The sequence below is a fragment of the Amphibalanus amphitrite genome, unplaced genomic scaffold (assembly GCF_019059575.1).
Source record: "Amphibalanus amphitrite isolate SeventyFive unplaced genomic scaffold, NRLGWU_Aamphi_draft 002323F_arrow, whole genome shotgun sequence".
Taxonomy (NCBI): domain Eukaryota; kingdom Metazoa; phylum Arthropoda; class Thecostraca; order Balanomorpha; family Balanidae; genus Amphibalanus; species Amphibalanus amphitrite.
This window is the reverse complement of record NW_024883794.1, coordinates 855-21,078: the sequence shown is the minus strand read 5'-3', so window position 1 is coordinate 21,078 and position 20,224 is coordinate 855. Positions and strand designations below refer to the sequence as shown.

General features: G+C 47.6%; 1 protein-coding gene across 15 annotated transcripts in view; it reads right to left on the bottom strand.

Moving 5' to 3' along the window:
- The window catches only part of LOC122376809 (sorbin and SH3 domain-containing protein 1-like), a 35,696-nt gene extending 16,066 nt beyond the window's left edge, over window positions 1-19,630 (bottom strand). The window contains exons 1-16 of one of the 15 annotated variants that reach the window (XM_043356761.1): window positions 19,343-19,488; window positions 16,092-16,193; window positions 15,425-15,529; window positions 13,043-13,114; window positions 10,580-10,687; window positions 10,112-10,185; window positions 9,551-9,737; window positions 9,088-9,176; window positions 8,687-8,756; window positions 7,151-7,223; window positions 6,059-6,161; window positions 5,504-5,536; window positions 2,660-2,716; window positions 1,516-1,565; window positions 1,185-1,271; window positions 12-172 (exon numbers count right to left, since the gene is read on the bottom strand). In XM_043356761.1, the coding sequence (XP_043212696.1) occupies window positions 12-172; window positions 1,185-1,271; window positions 1,516-1,565; window positions 2,660-2,716; window positions 5,504-5,536; window positions 6,059-6,161; window positions 7,151-7,223; window positions 8,687-8,756; window positions 9,088-9,176; window positions 9,551-9,737; window positions 10,112-10,185; window positions 10,580-10,687; window positions 13,043-13,114; window positions 15,425-15,529; window positions 16,092-16,193; window positions 19,343-19,430 (1,459 nt within the window). In that variant the 5' untranslated portion in view covers window positions 19,431-19,488. Of the gene's footprint in view, window positions 1-11; window positions 173-1,184; window positions 1,272-1,515; window positions 1,566-1,876; window positions 1,904-2,659; window positions 2,717-5,503; window positions 5,537-6,058; window positions 6,162-7,150; window positions 7,224-8,686; window positions 8,757-9,087; window positions 9,177-9,550; window positions 9,738-10,111; window positions 10,186-10,579; window positions 10,688-13,042; window positions 13,115-15,424; window positions 15,530-16,091; window positions 16,194-19,342 lie in introns of all 15 variants that reach the window. The other 14 variants (XM_043356764.1, XM_043356763.1, XM_043356762.1 and 11 more) reach the window with 14 other exon arrangements.
- Window positions 19,631-20,224: the final 594 nt, after the last annotated feature.

Here is a 20,224-nt window from a genome sequence, read left to right as displayed (position 1 = left end):
CCGGGACTGACCTTTGGGCCTCTCGGGCGCGGGCTTCCTCAGTCCAGAGAGAGGCACCTCCCCTCCGCGCTGGATCTGGTTGTAGTACGAGCGCTGCTCGCCAGATGTTAGTGCCGGCGGCTCGTTACGGTGGTATACCAGGGTGGAGTCCGACTCGTACCCGTCCAGGCCCCTGAGGCACAGCGACACAGCGTGTTGGCTTTACAAAAACAATGACGATGCCATTTATTGGGAGACAGGAGACAGAAATATATATGTCGACAGTGTTCGTAAAACTAAGCTGATAAACGTCTCACTGGTGCTGAACTAAAGCAAAGAGAGTAGGTATAGCATCTACTATATTTTATATGAAAAAGCCATTATGGTTAAAAAACGCAGAAGAGAACAGAAAAGCCGCTTATAAAAGCAAATGTTTCTCAAATGGTCTGATGCGACGATATCCAGCACCTAATTCCAAATATCTATGTAGGAAACTTCCTGGCTGACACAAGACGCATGTACGACAATGACTAAAAAAGCGGGAGAAAGCTAGAAAAGACAATAAACTGCACTGAATACGGGTTGAACGCCACATCACGACAAGTTATAACATTAGTCACAGTTTAACAAGGACTCCACAGCTTCTATCGGCGATAGTACCACGAATGTAAAACATTCACATCAGAACGAGCAAACATCATCTGAAACTATTGACTGACACAATCGGTATCCATACGTATTACGTAGGTATAAACAGCAAACCAATATCGTAAAACACTAAAACCATAGGCTTTATCAAAAAGTCAGTCACTTGTGAGAAGCAAGTTTCCCACCTTCGTTTGGTAAGAACCGGTGAGAGAAAGATGTCGAGAGGTAAACGGGCAAATTGGTGGAATCACCATTCATTGGATAAATAAATACTATGACGAATTAAGGATAAAACACACCGTAGATATTTATTATTTATCGGCTATTAATGCTGCCAATGCATAACATTACAATACAAATGTGCATTATGAATATTACGCAGCAATGTACAAACAAGAAATGGGTCTCTGCTCCACTATCATATTACATGTATGATATTAAAACGTGTATATCACTCAGGTCATGCGTGTAAGCCACTTTTAAATGACGTTTAAAGTCACACGAGGCTTGGTAAATGTTCCAAAATTCACACAATAGCTACAAATACATCCAAATACCTGTTCATGTATCTATACACCTCTGACTTGTGACTTTTGGCGGCAATGCCGTTTTCCCGGGAAGCGGAAAAGTCGTCATGTTCATCTCTTCAGCAACACGAAACACAACGTCAGAAACAAATTGATGACTGGCTGACTTCACGACAAGGCATAGCCATTCATGAAGCACTCAGTGACAGTTTACAAGCATACGTTGTGAGAGGACAGTGACTTTGATGGCTTTATTTGTTATACCTAGTTGCAGCCCTATCCGATGTACTGCAGTTTCTTTGTCATTGAAATATAAAAAGTGGACAATGACGATAGACTCGCTGGAGTAGTACCTACTTACCGGGGCACGTAATTCGAGTGATTTCCCGGAGGAGCAGCCTGATTAGCAGCCTGGAACAGAGACCCGACCCCGGTCAGATAAGGTACGGATGTGAGGCTGAAAATGGCAACATACAACAAACGATGGAAATGTAGCAGATGCAGGCAAAGACAGCTTGGATAACTTGGCATTTACCATATTAATTTACATGTTTAAAGGATTTTAGTGGTTAGATTTTGGTTAGAGATTAGACGTTAGACGAACATATCATATAAGCATATTGCAGTTGTATTATTAGGTATGTGCTGGCAAACAAGCGGTATGTTTTATTGCCATTGAACAAAACAGACTTAGTTATTTGAGACCGTCGCTGAGTGATTACCTCTGCTTCTTCTTTGTTCGTATCATCCTTGAGTAAGAGGCAGCAAGAGGAACAGAAAGCGCGTTAGGCGGTCCTTAGCAAACAATTGTTTGACCGCACTATGTTTGATGTATAAAAAACTTTATCGGTGTTTGTTGAATATCTGATCTGTTTAAATATTTATAAACTATAAAAAGGACCGTTTGAATATCAATAAGCTTTCGGAAACTTCAGAGTAATCAGTAAGACACCTTGGAAAAAGCCAAGATGGTGAAATGGAGTGGAAAAATATGTAAGTAAATAAATACATTACAAGGCCAGAATATAACATCAGGCTCATTTTATCTCATAGAAAATTAACATGAGTTGATTAAAAGTATGCATGATGACGTAATTTAAATTTACGTATGGAACCGGTCTTTACGAATCGTCATGCAAATCGTGCAATGCTGATCAGTGGGCAACAAGGTAGTTTTTGCAGTCATGAGTGATAGGGGTTAATTGAAGTACTGCATTATTTGATGACAAACATCAACATATGTAACAAACAATACACTTTTTCAAGGCGGCATGACTGTCGGCACAAAAATGGCCCAATATAAAGCAGCGCAGGGAATAATCAAACCCGATAAAAAATAAAAAACAGGCCAAGAGCGGAAAACATTGGCGGCATTAGCAGCAGCAGCAGCGGTGCCTGGAAAAAGCCCGGTATCCAGCCATCATGCGGCAGCGTTCACACGGCGGTGAGTGAGTGAGCGCGGGTGAGTGAGTGAGTTTCGAGTAACTGTCCCGGCGCCAACTCACACTCCTCACTCCGCGCAGGGGCCTCTCCAGCCGGATGTGCGCGTGGTCGTCCAAAAACTGGCGCGATGACAGATGGTGACAGATGGTGACAGATGGTGACAGAACACAGCGGAGGTGACAGGCCAGACGGTGACAGAGCAGATATATCGCATACAGATATACAGGTTACTGATATACAGCGGCGCAGAAAAGGTCGAGGCGAGACGAGGAATAGTAGAGTTGGCGGCAGAGCCCGTCCTTTATGCAACACTGAAGTTTGCGTACAAGCAATTGCACCTTACAAGTGGATTTCAAGAAGTCATCTGTATGTATAGCTAGTAGCTACAATTAACAAAAGTAAAAAAGTTATAGTTGGAACATTGAGGCTGTAATTTTCACACACCCTTACCATTTCAATAACAGTACACACAAATGTGGTGCAATTTAGGTCAGTACAAGCACGGTCAAATCATCCCCATTGTCTAAAAAATACTTTAAAATAAAGTTTTATTGGTTTTAATCAGCACCGTCATCCCTCATCATGCTTACAAATGTCTTTGTATAGGCCAACAAATTTGTTAGTTACGTTTTGTATTATATTTCCCACATGCATAACTGATCATAAAAATTGGCAAACAAAAAAACAATTGGAAGAAGAGCAACATGAAAGATATCCTAAATTATTCATATTTGTGTTTCATCAAATAGGGAGAATAAAATGCATTTTAACTCACCACTTTTTAATTGGCCGAAAAGGTTGATTTGATTCAGCCCTTTCTGACAGGCATTTATTTTTAAGAAAAGATTAAAAATGAAATAAATTTAATCGTTTATCTAGCGCAAGTGAGTAAAAATAAATGAGGTATTGACGAAGTGTCATTTGTAATTTTCCTCAGGTAATTGATAGTAATTCGTATTCGTTTCGGGCTACACTGAGGAAAACAATGTTTGAGGTAACAATTTTTGTTACCTCAAACAATTTTGTAAACAATTGTTACCTCAGTTACGCTGAGGTAACAATTTTTTACCTTAAACCTCGCCCGCACATGCCATTTTCCCATCCTAGAACGCACATGGGGGGGGGGGGGTGGTTGCCACCCCCCGCGCCATTTCGTTCCTGTTGGAGATAGAGCTTAGCAGTTAAGACCAAAAAGATTCTTTGGGAAGAGACGAATCCAATGATACCCAGTTTTACCTTCTCAGGTCAGTCACTGACCTTCCAGGTCAGGTCAAACTAAAAAATGTTGCTGTTTTGGGTCACCGTTGGATATCAAGTGTGCTGCTTATCAAATACCGATGACGATGCTGTTTTCTGGTGCCAAGCCAGCTAGAACCTCTTTGTCACACTACCCGACCAGAATTTTGCTGCTGAGGTCATTTCAGGTCAAGTTAGGTCAAGGTCAATTATATGTGTTTGTATGTCTGTGTGTGTCTGTGTGTATACTGATGTGTGCACCGATTGTTTTTGGGTCCATATTACATGAAATCATGATCTGAGAAGCTTTTACCAAAAATTCAGTCAAAAAACTTCACAAAAAGTAAATTCAGCTTGCCTAAAACGCAATTATCTTAGATGAACTAGGTTGACCTTGACCCTGACCTTGACCCCTGTACATCGTCGAACAACATGTTCCATGATAGGTGGGAGGTAAGACTGGCAAAAAAGGCCGAAATCAGGGTGTCAAAAGCTCATAAGGCCCATGGCAAACGCAAGATGTTGAGAATTGGTCATTTGGGTCATGACATGACCTGAAAAACAAGGTCATATCTCCGAAACCAAAAATCACAGAAACTTGAAATTTTCAGTGGACGTCAAGAAAGGATAGAGGAGCAGCTATACGAAAAATCAGCCTTCTAGCTCTAAAAATGTTGAGTGCAGAGCAGAAAGACTACCTGGGGGGGGGGAGGGGTGGCAACCACCCCCCCCCCCCATGTGCGGGCGCGAGGGTTAATGTAGCCCGAAACGAATACGAATTACTACGATAGGCGTTATCACAAGTGTATTCGCGGCCATTGGGGCGACGTAAGAAAAGAAGAAAACAACTGGCCCCAAGAACTTTAAATTATCATTTAGCATGCACCTTTTCCTTGATATGTAGAGAATTTACCATTAATTGTTAGAGAAAATTGCATTTAAAATCTTCCATTCATGCTTTTTTTCATCGTTTGCACAGTATGTTCTTTTACTGAGCTAGAAACACTAATTAGAAATAGTTCCCGCATCATCAAGAACAATAGGGAAGGCTTGAAGTGAATACAATAATCTAAACGGTTTTGTAATCCATGTGAAGACACTTCTAAAATTGCCTGTAGAAATATTAAAGGCAAAAGTTCAACCTTTTCACAAGACTGATGGCTATAAACCTATTCAACGTGTGACAACTCAGCCGGTATTTCGTCGCCTACAGCCCAGCTTTCCCCAGTGACCGATAGAGGCGCTGCTATCGATGTCCGCCCGTGCCGCCTAACGAAAAATAAGTGAATAAATAAGTGGAAACAGGAAAGTCAGTGCGTAAGAAAAACATTTCAATGAAACCCCTATATTTCATGCATTGTTTAATAAATACGTTATGATGAGCAGCTGTGTGCCGTTTCACAACAGTTACCTACATATTTCCCATCCAGTTGCTTTGATGACGCCATGTAACAAAAAAAAAAAAAAAAACGTGCAGACCATAGACGTTTTCAGCGACGCACATTCATCATTCGTCTTAACAAAGCAGCGGAACGAAAAATTGCGGGCAAAATTGCTCAAGCATCATACATTAGCGGCCGTTGACACATAGCATTAGCAGCATGAAGCCAGGCCAGCGGTGTGTTACAAGACTCAAAATGCACCGAGTTATGCAACCGGAATGAGCGTACCTTGTCAAAATAGCCCATCACCTCCTCCCAGTACTGAAAGGACACACCGAGGTACTGATGCGAATATCACGAATCTGTGTAGTTATCAACGTCAATCCTATGAGTTATATGCTAGAAATGGAAATTAGTACAATGATCGAACTGTACACCGTACACTGTACACGTGACTTCGATACAGCAGCTAGGAGTAATGAACAAACAGCAGACAAAATGCTGGTCAACAAAATATATTAATCTGCGACTGAGCTTCCTGAGTTCTCCTGACCCCTCCGCGACCCTCTGAACCCTGCTGAGCCCACTGTAGTCCTCTGGCCTCTGTGTGATCCCTGATCCCTGTTGACCTCTCACCGACTCTCTATTGACCCCTCTGTGACCTTCTGGCCCCTGTTGACCCTGACGTTGACCTCTGCTGGCCCCTCTGTGACCCCCTGACCCCTGTTGACCTATCACTGACTCTCTATTGACCCCTCTGTGACCCTCTGACCCCTGTTGACATATCACTGACTTCTATTGACCCCTCCGTGACCCCCTGACCCCTGTTGACCCACTACTGACCTTGGCCGCCTCCTGTTCGGCCAGCGACGACTGTCCGGGGGTGTAATCCTCTATCCGGCCCGGCTGACCGCGGTACCGCTCGGCCGCCTGGCGAGGCGGCACTCTGGCGAGGAAAAGGAACAACAATCAGAGGCCTGTATCTACTTATACAGAATGGCCGGCGTGACGGTAATCTGGTGAACAACAACAATGATTAATGATAGGCCGACATCTCCACAGACTTGCGAGACGGCAGTCTTGAAAACGATAACTAGAATCAGGCAGAGGACATTTACCGAAGCTGACTTGAAAGAAGTTGAGAACAAAATTACACCACATTATTGGCACTACGTAGGGAACTTAGATACAGAGTGCAGACAGGCGAGAATACGGGACGACAATAGCAACGAGACATATGTCCTAAGACCTTTATAGATTGATGAGACCGCAGTATGACTGTAAAAGCGTAGCAAGGAGCCACCTGCATTCGATAAAGTAATGCCTGACAAAAATGCGCTCACGCAAACGCCTAGCGGCACAGTGTACTTTCAGGCGCCAAACACTACTGCCATCTAGCGTCCCTGGATCAAAGCTCAGTGCAGTACCGCGGCACAGCATAGCTTCAGGCGCAAGACACTGATGCCATCTATGTGATGGTATTGAAGTTCTTTGAGGCCGAGCGGCACAGCATACCTTCAGGCGCAACACACTGGTGCCATCTAGGGGCACGATTATAAGCTCTCACCGTATGCGCTATGCGGCGCAGCATGACTTCAGGCGCTACACACTAGTGCCATCTAGGTACGCGAGTATAAGCTCGCGCTGTATGCTCTGCGGCACAGCATAACTTCAGGCGCGGTACACTAGTGTCATCTAGGGGCGCGATAATGAACTTTTCGTATACTGTGCAGCACGTTCAATCTAAGGAATTATTTAACGACATTGTATACAAGGTTATGATGGGCAGCTATCTCCCGTATCATTTATAGAGCACAAACATGAATGAGGCTGGTTCAATAGGTGATTCACAATCGGCCACGTTGATCTGCTTCCATTCAACGACGGTGCTTGTTGCAATGAGTATTGGTGACTCCTCTCCTCCCCAGCTATTACCTGGGGTTGAGTTCGTCCTCGTAGCCGGCGTCTGGTTCGCTGCTGTATCCTCCCAGACCGTAACTGGAACGAGCTGTAAGAAAAAGGAAGGGAAATATACTCAGCAAGGGTCAGAAAAGGAAATGGCAAACAAGCACGGGAACAGTGAAGAAGCAAATAAAACATGCCATTAACCCGCGCCCTGGTGGGGTCTGTTTATAACGCGACCTGGTGGGGGGGGGGGGGGCTATTTTTTGCCCCCCCCTCGTATCTCCGAAACTACTGGACGGATCCGCAAAATTCAAACGGCGTTCGAAAGGCCTGTCAAATTTGTCGAGGGAAACCAAATTTCATTGACCTCGGGGTCACCGATGACGTCACAGGTCAGGTCAAAGATGAAATGTTTCACCGTTCACGGGTCTTCTAGGGAATGCGCTATAACACCGAGGAAAACGCATTTTGTCGAGAATCAGCGGTAGGGCATCAGTTGCCTAGTAGATATGTTGCTATTAGAGGTCACTGGCAATACCAGGTCAGGTCACAGGTCAGGTCACCAAGGGTCACAGGTCAGGTCACATGAGCCCAACTTTATTAAGGTTGTGTGATACATGTTTTATGGCCAATTTTTCATTTCCAACCCAATGGTGTTGGTTATAAGACTATCAGGTACGGCTTAGGTCACTTTCTGGTGAAGTTGAGGTCAAGGTCAGGTCAAGGTCAGGCCAAAACAGGTCAAATTTTAAAGTTGATAGTTTTGCATAAAATGGGTATTGATTCGATGCAGCTCGTCACGGGGAGTCTAATGGTGGTCTTTGTTTTGCGCTACGGGGTCTAGAATTGCTAAAAATTGAGTTTGAAAATTTGACGTCATCAATTTTGAACAGTTTTTTCGCTATAACTTCGCCAAAAAAAAGAGGTATCAATCTCAAATATGGTATGTGGATTGAAGGCGGTAAGGACTATCACATATATTCCGGTTTTTGCGAAATTCAAAAAACTTTTTGGATTTTTCGATTATTATATTTAAAAAATCTATTTTTTTATTTTTGGGGGTCAAAATCCAAATATTTCAAAAATCCGAGATAGCAGTTTCGTAGCCCTGTCCAATCTACAGCTTTTATGTCTTTATCATTTTTCTGTATTCGCAAAGCTATAGGCCTGACAGCTCTTCCCGCGAAACCCTTTTTTGGGTCGAAAACGGCAGAACATGACGTCACTCTGACGTCATTTCCGGCCAACCTATCATAGCCTTTGGAAATTTTTTGGTCACAATGTGTAAAATTGATGTCCGGGAGGGTACTGAAAGTTTGGTGACGATCGGCGGAGCGGTTCTGGAGATATATCGAAAAGTCTGGAGGGGGGGGGGCAAAAAATAGCCCCCCCCCCCACCAGGTCGCGGGTTAACTGTTTCCCTTATAGGCACGCTAATGCCGGCGTAATCGTTGACATGGCAACGACATACCATGCTGAAAAATACCAGTTGCCGTCCGATCACTGAAGTCAATGTGTGCTGTACAGCCTGCAGTGTGCAGTCTGCAGTGTGCAATGCGCCCTTACCCTGCGGCTGCCTGTGCAGGTTGTCGTACACTCGCCGGTACCAGTCCTGGCGGTTCTCTCCTTTCACAGTCTGTCAGCAGAAATATAAACCTCCAGTCACAGAACACAGCATGTAGGAAAAACGACTAGGGTGGAAGGATGAGCAGCGAAAGCTGAGCGGTACATATGCAAGTATGAACGACATCAACGATTCGGATATGCTGCTAATTAATTCCGTTCCATACATTTACCATACTACGTACTAGCCGTTTCATACTAACTTCCATATTATTCATTAGCTATCAACTTTTCGCATTCCCACACACTGAGGAAATAGTAAAACAAAACTCATGTTGGCTCCCTGGCGGTGGTGAGTTCAACTCCCCCGACCTTCTCCCTCTCTACATAGTCCCTACACTCACGCTGCGTAGTGCCACTGGCATACCACCAGTGGTGGTCGGTCCCACTCCCTCCACCTCCTTCACGGGAGGGGCGCGGCGAGGCGGAACGACTGGGGAACAGAAAACAGAACGGTTAGGCGAGAGCAGCGAGATAATACATAGTATCAATGTACCAGCATGTCACGCAACGTTATGGTGATATCTTACGGCATGCATTAGACGAGCGCAAAAACCCTCATTTTCGATCATAATTATCTGCCCAGCCCCTGCTACACACTTATACCACACATTGGATTCATTCCTCACCCTATTCAGCTCGGCACCCGTCGTACACTTCTATTAGACGCTGAGTACCAAACGCTCCTTACTACTCCCAATCCTCTCCTCTTTCATTGGCTGTCTGTTCATCCATCTCATTAAGATGAGCTGCATGAGACCATTCCTGTGACCCTTGCTGACCTCCCTCTCCGTCTCTTCCTCTCACCTCTGCCTCCATCCACGGTACTCAAGTACTGAGCGCCGCGCGGCAGGTGACCCTGTCTGGCCTCCCTCAGTAGAGTGACGGTAGCACTCTCGGGTCTCGGTAGAGAAGAGGACCTCACTGGCACGGTGACTCGCTCCGGGGCGTCCCACTCGGAGGGAGGTGGTGGCGGCGGCGACGGCAGCTCCGCCTGGCGGCGGGCGCGGGAGTCAGTAGTGGCAGGGGGCGCCGGCAGGGGAGTCAGGGGAGTCCATCACACACGGAGGGTGGCGGCGACGGTTGCTCCGGCTGGTGGAGTAAAGGGGAGCCAGTAAGTGAGGGAGGACGCTGATAAAAGCCGTAGTTGGTAACACGGCCCACGGGCAGAAACGTTGTTTGCAATGGGAAAATATATTATCGTATCTCTCAAAAGCTGACCGTTTTTTCTCCTTTCAAAATGAAGTTGTTTAAAAGGCATCAAATGGAAACCACAGACAAAAAGAAACCACAGTACATGTATGTGACAGAAGTGCCCAAGGATTCGTGATTTCATTTAGTTACCTTTTACCTTGAGTTACCTCTTACCTTTTTCTTCCTTTCCAGGCTGTTACTGTCGTAGTTGATGGGACGGTACTGCTTCCTCTCCAGCGTAGGGCTCGCTGCAGAACGTGGGCGTAATGTTAGTGACACCAAAGCCGACATTGAATAGCGAAGCGGGACGCGGTGCAGTTTGCTCCGCCACGATGCTACGATATTCGAGTTGCAGCCAACCTTTTCATGAATAAGAAATCATTACTAGTCTCAAAACAACCAGGCTCCTGAAAACTCTAAGTAAGTGAGCAGACTTTTTTGAAAAATACATTTAACATCCAAAGGGTAAAAATAATACGATCGTATATGTCTTCTTTGCTAAAACATTCATTATAACATTCATTATAACATTTCATATTCATTATATTCATTATAACATTGTTACAGAGACATCGGTCAAAGAACGACTCATGAAAACGTGTACCAGCTGCAAGATTGAAAACATTACGATTACCAACTCACACTTTGGCGTCCAGACGGGTTCCTTGATGAGAGGACCGTCTTCCCGTTTGGGTTTGACCTCCGGCTGGGAGGGGGTGGACGGGGGAGTGCTGCCCGGCTGCCAGACGCCTGGGGGCAAAAAGGTCACACAGAGGTCAGACAGAGGTCAGCCGGAGGTCAGGCAGAAGTAAGATAGAGGTCAGATAGGAATCTTCGTGACATACTGGACAATGGAAATGTGCATGAAATAACGGATATATCAGCGTTATTGATGCGTCTCATGGATAACTAAGAACATGTTTCTCTTTTTGCATCTATTTCAAATCAAACCTAAAATGGACGATTAATTTAACTGCCAAGCTGCACCAAATATCTTTTACGGCACGAGTCAAACAAACAGTTACCGTAGTAAAACGATACGCGATATATGCAGTCACAATACACGGCGCACACAACAGGCCACATGCAGCGACGCAGAAACATGCAGGGAAACAAAGCACACGTAAAGCGGAGTCAGCGCAAGTCACGGATCGGAGACAGGTGTTCCACAATTAAAGCGTGTTCAGGGAGCGAAAAGTAACGTGGCAGCGTGGAGATTGCATTGACAATGGTTACACAAACACAGCAGGAGCGGTTGGAGACAACAACCCGGAAACCTAACTGGAGGAAACCTCACTGGCCCAGCTGAACACTAACAATGGAGCCGCGCAGGTCGAGGTGTACATACGACGTGACACCAGGTGTTGGTGGCGCACTACTTATTGATGGCGTTTCACTAGGTGCAATTGTTAGGAGCGGAATCGCAGTTGCAAGGAAATATCGAAACAGGCGCGACTGACAAATAGAAGCAAGGGAGCTGCACGGAGCAGCTGTGTTCGAACAGCAAACAAAATACCTGTAATTATTGTTTAGACACTCGTCCCGACGTGATAGCATTCACACCTCATACATCGGAGCTGTCATGACAGCATGACAGTCATATCAGCGCGACAGTCATCAGCTGCCAGTGCCGGCGGCCAACCGAACCCCGTCTCTGTCGGGCCGACGTTCCAACCTTGGCACCAATCGCCGTCGGACCGTCACTCGAAGTTCAATGGCGAGCGAACTCGCTCGGAGTTCAGCTCACACATCGGCGAGTGAGTCACGCTCACAATACCACCGGGGGAGGGTTTGGGGAGGAGGCGGGTGAGACGTGTGGGAAATGGGATAATTTTTACCACCATCCTGGCGATGCGTCTCGCTGACTAAGGTAAACGGTTATCTGGCTACACGTGAGCTTGAAAGAAAATTATAAATTTGAAGCAAAACGGCAGCATTAGGTACGCACCACTTTCATAATATTTTAAGTTTAATCTTTAAAAGAAACGTTAATCATCGTAAAAACTTTCCGATCCCGCGCATGTATGTAATTCACAAAACACTTATTTTCTGGTTCTGCTAACCACTCAGCAAACAAAATAATTACTCTGAACAATACACATACCTACCATATGCCTCCCAGACATGGCTGTCGACTATTCAACAAATCATTTGTGGAACTTGTGTCCGGTCAACGACCTATCGCTATTAGTAAGCAGCGGCACATGTGTCTGATAAACAGTGTTTGGCGCGGTTCGGAACACTTGAAACAGCGGGAGCAAAAAGCGTCGCACATAAAAAGCATCGTGCTACAAGCTGTAATGGCGTGAAACGGTGAGCCAAACAAGAGGGGAGAGAGAGAGAGAGAGAGAGAGAGAGAGAGAGAGAGAGAGAGAGAGAGAGAGAGAGAGAGAGAGAGAGAGAGAGAGAGAGAGAGAGAGAGAGAGGGGAGAGAGAGAGAGAAAAGGAAAGAGAAAGAGAAAGAGAAAGAGAGAGTGAGACACAGAGACAGAGACAGACACAGAGATTTATTCATATTAATAATAAAAGTAAGAGCTTCTTATTAGCAATTAACCACAATCTTAGTGAATGCAATAGGAATATTGTCCTAATAGCGATCTACCTCGTCTTCCGTTTCTACATGCGACAGATAAACCACAAATTTTATTTTCAGCTTTCCGATACTGATCCCAACCGATTTTGAAACAGATTATTCATATCATATTGAAGCAATAAGTGTTTAACGAACGCAGATAATTTCATAGACAAGCGAATATTACATAGGCGGCGGATCGGGGAGGGCACCGGGGCACCGTGCCCCCTTTGATTTTGGCATTTTAACATTAGCCCTATGGGCGTTGCATGGAAAGAATGGGACCAAAAGTCGGCAGTGCCTCCCCCCCTTAATGGAAAGTGTTCCGCCGCTACTGATATTATACTGATTTTTTATGATGAAAGGTGAAGTAAAAGCAGAATTTGCCCTGAGGTAGCATATGACATGCAAACTACAGATGAATAAGAAAGGTAGGCAGAGTATGTTCGGAATATGACAATAGAGCAATATGTGCATATTGCCACGATGCACATAACCAAATAAGGCGAGATGTATATGACAATCTTTCTTACCACGCGAGGACAGCGTATCTCGGATGGACGACATTAGGTTGTGCTCTGTCACCGGACACTTCAAAGGCGACGCTGGCAAGCGACCAGACGATAGATGATGTTATAAGGACGTCATAGGAAACTACAAAAAACTACGATAGCTTTAACATCTTCAGTGGTGAGTTACCATACTATTCGACTGTGAGCCTGGTTACCTTATCTTTTATAAACGTATCTTTGCAAAAAACGAAATTATTTCATGGAGAAAAAAGTGATCAAAAGATACTAAACCCCTAAACTATATTAACTAAGCATATTATTTCAAGACTGAGTGAAGTCCCGGCACTATATTAGGTCCTGTATGCCAGGTACAATTGTTGCGGGAGCTGAACACACCGGATCCGAACGTCACTCTATTTGCAGTTTAGGGAGCACAAGCGCGTACCGCTCCACACGTCCCTCCGATCCCGTCTCTCGGGCCGCCGCCCGCCCAGCCAGGGCTAGCCGCCGACCCCGCCCCAGGGCCACGCGGCAGGGGCGGCGCCGGGCGCGGCCAGCCGGGGAGGCGCCACGGGCGGCGCCAGGCGTGCCACAACGGGCGGCCACAGCCGCCCGTAACACCCCTCCCCCACATGAGCACGAGTCATCCCACGAGCACGAGTGACCCCCCGCATGACAACCACACCAAAAACAGCCTCAACAAAACACAACAACAACAAAAACGACAACTTCGAATCATACATTCATACACACCGTCCCGAGCGCCCTCACACATGCCGCCTAGCGTCGGCCGCGCCTGAGCCACCCCGGCAGGTAGTCCATCAGTCGCCGGTAGCCGGCGGCGCTGAGGTGGACCCCGTCAGCCGAGAAGAACCTGCCGTCCATCTTAAAGCGCCGTTTCCTCCCCTCCCGCCGGCAGAGGCGTCGGCCGAGCGCGACGAAAGTGGAGTCGGTCTCGCGGCACAGTTCGCACAGCGCCCGTTCGAGCCAGAAGGCCGGGGTGGACTCCCACACTCTGCCACCGTCGCGGGCCGGCCGCGGCGTCACGCCGAGGATGGTCACGGCGCAACCAAGGCTACGGGTGTCGATGATGGTCTCCTTCAGCCGCCCCAGCGTCGCCACCACCGTGACCGGGTCGAAGGCGGCCCCCCTTGGGTAAACGTCATTACCGCCCAGCCATAAGATGACTTGGAGGTCCGTCAGCTCCCCTTTCCCACAGACCCACGCCCTTACTTCGGTCGCGCTTGACCGCAGCCAGCGGCTCAGAGTCAGCCCGGGGACCGCGCACACGGACAGGCGCCGAGGGGGGTCACACCGGAAGTCCGCCCTGCTCAGCATAGAATCTCCTACTAAGAGCACGGCGGACCCCGGCGGACCAGCCTCCGGCGATGTTTCGGCGATGTTTCAATAACTTTTACCTGTCTCATACAGGGGCCGCGCATAGTCGAGTGCGACACCATCCAACAGAGGCAATAGCCGTTTACCCTATCAAAAAAGCACGACGCTGTCTCACAGGCTAACCGCCTGCGATACTACTCAGTCTCTAAATAATAATAATAAATAATCAAGGCTAACCGCCCCGAAAAATGCCTGCGGTAACCCTACCGTCCCCTCATCCACCACTGATCCGAGCAGACCGCTCGGCTCCGGCCATTAGTTAATCGGCTACAGTCTAAACACAATCATGCCAAACGATAATAACACAACAGACTCACCGTTGCCGTCGCCGGTCCTACCGACCGCGCCAAATGTTGCGGGAGCTGAACACACCGGATCCGAACGTCACTCTATTTGCAGTTTAGGGAGCACAAGCGCGTACCGCTCCACACGTCCCTCCGATCCCGTCTCTCGGGCCGCCGCCCGCCCAGCCAGGGCTAGCCGCCGACCCCGCCCCAGGGCCACGCGGCAGGGGCGGCGCCGGGCGCGGCCAGCCGGGGAGGCGCCACGGGCGGCGCCAGGCGTGCCACAACGGGCGGCCACAGCCGCCCGTAACACAATGAATCAGCGAGCCATCGTGAATCATTACTTCAAAACCGTCTGTTTGAGGGTATGAATGTCTACCAACAGATTTTGGCAGGGTGATGCATTGAACTAATACTGTTTCACGCCAGGACGCCAGCATGAATAAACAGTATTGTCAGTCTTACCAAGGACAACCGGTTTACTGATCTAACCAAGGACACAACTGTGCGTCAGGCTGACTCAAACGCCCTCCAGCTATCAGCTGCTAGCACAAGCGGCGAGGAAAAACAGAAACTGACCTCGCCCCGCGCGCCAAGAACAACGTCTGTTGAACAGGGCGACGGCAAGGCGAGGCGTCACTATCGCGCTTCCAAAGGGCGCAATTCGGACAACATCTAGGCAGAGCTGGGAGTGTGGAGGAAAGCGGCGGGAGGGTCTTACCCAGGTCGTATTTGTTTCCCAGGGCACTGTCAATCTCCTTCAACAGCTGACTGGTCTCTGCCTCGATGAATGACGTCACCGATTCGTGCATGCTCTGCTGCAGCTCTGCAGGATTGCAGCCAAACAACCATACGTATAACCAAACAGGTTAGAAAAATCATTAACATTCAGGAACGAAGTTAAACTAAAATGATTATTAGTGCGTCTAGCTCCTTCTCAGGAAAGTAAACAATTTTTCACTCTAACATTATGACCACACACGTGCATGCATCTTGTGTTTAAAAACGTCGCTTTTCTTAGATGGAGAAGTGAAAATGTTGATATATTGGTCGTTTGGAGGTAGAAACTGTATCGTCTGCGTTAACGTCAATCAATCTCATTGAAAAATAATTGTGTATTGTGCTAATGCATTATTTATATTCCACAAATAAGGCAGCGACATTCTTATTTCAAACACCAACTTATTTGCCTTATGCCAACTTTTCATTGTCAAACGAAGCAGGCAGTTCAATCAATGAGTCTAATGTCAACCCTACCACCCATGCAGTGAACTTCTGTGCACAGCTTCCAGCAGTGTTAGCAAGTGTGAGACTCCCCACTCACACCAAAATGCAAACACCTACCCCATTCACCAATCAATCAAACCACCCAACGAGCAACGACTTACCTTTGCGCCGGAGGGACGGGCTCCTGCTGAGCGATTTGGGACTGGGAGGGGGCAGCGGTGATGTCACACCTTGGCTGTCTCCCGCCGACTGGGACGCGTCCCCTGGAAAGGAGAGAAACGTGGGGTTAGTGAGGTCATATAGGTCATACTCGCAGAGCAGTGTTATACTGATCAGCGGCGTAATACAGTTTCTGCGTCATATTGGTGAGGAGTAAAGAGTCAGTTTACATCTGTAATAAGTCATAAAGCAATGCATATAACGTCAAATAATGCACTGTGTAACTGGGTAAAATTCGTAGTCGGCTGTGGATTCATCATCATCGGACTACAAAGCTGTTTGAGGCCGTTTTCCTGGATAACGTAAGAAGGCAGGTCAGGATACAGAGAAGACGCCAGCTAAGGCGATGGCGCACTGCGTATGTTTCGCTACACCTGTGTAAATGTGTTTAGCACTTCTTTCTCGGTTCTTTTATCCACAAATACCGGCTGTTTTGGCTCGAGCGAGGGTGCCGCGAGGAAAAAAAACGCCAAAAAGGGGCCGCTGTCTGTCCGGGTAAAAACTCGGCGGCTCTGCGCGCCTGTCTCAGTCCGCTGACTATACCGAGACGTGATGTGGTAAACGTGACGAGGGAGGAGGAGATGGAAAGAAAAAGGGGAGGAGGGAGGGGAAAGGAAGAGAAGAGAGAGCGAGGAAGAGAGAGAGAGAGAGAGAGAGAGAGAGAGAGAGAGAGAGAGAGAGAGAGAGAGAGAGAGAGAGAGAGAGAGAGAGAGAGAGAGAGAGAGAGAGAGAGAGAGAGAGAGAGAGAGAGAGAAAATAACAAAATGACAACCCAATTACCGACGCCAATCATGATGCATTTTCCAAAACGTTTGATGACAACCTGAGACACTCAGAAATCCCAAAAATAGTTGTCAAAAAATGGCAAGGATATTTCGAAACGATGCAAAGACGTGGCTCGACATTGCCAGTCAACTGGTGAAGAATGGACACAAAGCTACCAATGACAATCGTGAAATGCTGAGGGTTAGTGAGGGTTACCCTTCCCCTCTCCATTCCATATCCCTCACCCCCGCCCCCACACCACGCCGCCCAGACGTTGTCCCCATCTGGCAGCTCTGTAGGCGGGGATTTGGCAGCGCCGCCGCCGAGTTGGCAGCCGCCGGTGACAGGCTGTCACTTGCTGTCACCCGGTGACAGATGGCGCCAGGGTGACAGATCTGCGCCCGGTATGTGCGCGGCACTGACCGGGCGGGACTCCGCAGATTGTCTGTGTGCGGGGAACTGCAGAGGGGCTGCAGGATGAGCAAAACGCAGGAACTGGGAGACGGGGAGGAAAACATGTTGTAATGCTGCAGCGGAGGTAAATAACTGAAAATGGCTCAACTTCAATTGCCCTAAATTTCAGAACAAAAATATAAAACTAAGACCGCAAATTGTAATTGCAAAGATACAATTATCTTGTTAATATTTCCCTGTCCGAGAAACCAAGCGAAATGTAGTTACTTGCTAAAAAGTAGGTACTGATTTTCACCAACCTCCGAAGTTAATATGGACATTTTGAGCAACTTTGTAACAAATCGAACAGGAACATACATTAAATAGCCAAACATATCAATATACCACAGTACCACTAAACTATGCTTGCCTCGAGTCACTCCACTAACCGGCAAAGTCACGTCATTGATTAGATAAAAGCCTAGGAAATAGGCCGCCAAGGCCGCTCCATTCAAAGTCAGGGTCAACAACTCCATTGAGCTGTGCCTCTTTATTGCCCCTCGTGGTCCATCGGTCCAATTCTCCGCGGACCATTTCCACACCCCCTCTCCGCAATGGTCACCAATTGACACTCAATAAATTCCGCCTCAGCACATCGCGTCAATTCGTTCACTGTCGATGCGTAAAGTCACGCACTGTGCGCCGCCCCGCCGCACGTCGGCACGTAACAGCCTGTTTTTGTGCCGGTTAGTCGGCTGAATGTGTATCGGACACTGTTGTGACTCGCTCAGTGCAGTAGCACATGCAATCCGATTCAGAGCGGCGCAGGAGTTTTGCAGTGCAGAGATTGGGGTGGGAAGGGAGGGAAGGTCGTGAATCGAAGGAGGAGAGGTCTTTGACCTCAACAGATCCGGATGATCTGTGTGTCTTATGTGGTTAAATGTTGCTTTTCGGGATGGATAGTTACATTGGCATAGTTGCCATTTCCGCCTATGGCTTACAAATGTTTTTTTTTTTTACATAGCCCACAAGACTAATGCCTTACATGCCGCTCCGACAGAACAAAGTGCAAACCTTTTCAATGATAATGTCGGAAATGTCAATCCGGTTCAACAACTCAATCAAACTCATCAATCTCTTTCAACTGTGATAGGCACCACGTCACTACACCCATCTATTGGTGTGAGGGTAGATTAGGTGCGCCCCCTCCCCCTCCCCTCCCTCCGCCCTCGCCAGCCAAGTCAAACGCGCGTCACCGCCAAGGTCACCACCCCCACCCCTGCCCCGAGGCTATAAATGACACGGCAGGGGGACGCGCGCGGGGGAGGGGTCGCTGGCTCCTGAGCCGTTAGGTGTGGGGTCTGTGCCTGTGGCGGGCAAGGCGAGGGTGGGGCGACATCAGAGTAGGGGCGGGACGGAATACGAGAGACGGTCTTGTTTACAGGATTATTGTGTGTGTGATTACGGGGGGGGGGGGGGGGGGCGCAGCCAGACAAACATCCCTACCAATACCACACACAAACGGAATCTTGCGGAACATGGGAGGCGGCAGGATCATTTTGTTTGGCTATATTTGTGCCATTTCGGTCAAAATGATCATTTTATGCCATGTGTTAGCATGATATTTTTTGGATGCTGGTTTATACGTACACCTCAAGGAGTGGGCGGCTAGGAGCATGCGTAAGTTTACTGGTTTCGATGAGTAACTCCTGTAGTGCGGTGTTGAATATTGGTAGCAGGGTGCCAACAAAAGCTTGAACGGAGTGGCAGCCAACGTGACATCAATAGCATGCATCAAACGTGGCAGGGATCAAGAGCAGGCGCCACTTTTGTTCAGAGTTTCGACATTAAAAGGACAGCATGTCTGTTTTTTATGAAATGGGATTAACACTTCTGTGTCTAATAGAACCCACGTAAGTATTACCAATCTAAACGACTCACATTGCATTATGCATACCTAACTGACGCTGTCTTGAGTCACCTGCGCAAAGTAAATTTGTGACATAAGTCCGCAGTTCTGCCTGAGTGCACTTACCATTGGTGACCACGCCATTCTCTTCTGGTTTCCGTTCCACACTCTTCTCCTTGGACCTTCGGAACGAGTTCTGGAGGGTTCGGAGCATGGTGCGAACAGAACCACGCCGCGGCTCTCACAACAACGTGATCACTACAAACTATCAATGGAACTCGGTGTGGTAAATACTGAGTACTGACCAGTATTTATTGACTACACTTCGTCGTAAATACTGACTACACTTCGTCAACATCAGAGACCCTGAAAATGTTACAAACGTGATGGAGAACGCAAACATTCAACTAGTTTCTACAGCAAAAATATTGTGTGTCAGGTCACTGCAGGTCAAGCTAGGTCTCATCTTCTTTCAGCTCGAGGGTCATGCTATTGGAACACAAAATTATGTGGTAAATAAAACTAGAGTCGACAACTTTCAACTCACTTCGCTTCACGAGGATTCCTTTCATGGTCCGCTCAGCAGGTTCGGTTGCTCGAGGTGTGCTCACTCCCAACTTCTCACCACAAGCTCACTTCTCACCACGTCTGTCTCTGTTCTTACCACGAGAACGACCGGAGAATCTGACCGCTCACCGGCCGTTCCGCTCACCAACTGAACGACAATTGTCACCGAAAACACCTTCCGCCAACTTCTGCCAAACGCTGCCAACCACTGTCAATTACGTTTAGCCACCGTCAACCACTCTTCTGTCAACCAGTGTCAACCAGGGTCAGCCTCCACCATCCCCGTCTACCAGATTCTACCGCTGTCTACCGTCAACCAGCGCGGCGATTGACGCCAAGTCAAAGCCAAGACCGACGGACCTCTCATTCATTGTCAGTTGTTGGACGTCGTGTTCGCCCCTCCGCTGACGGCGTTCACGCTGGCCTTCGCTAGCCAATCAC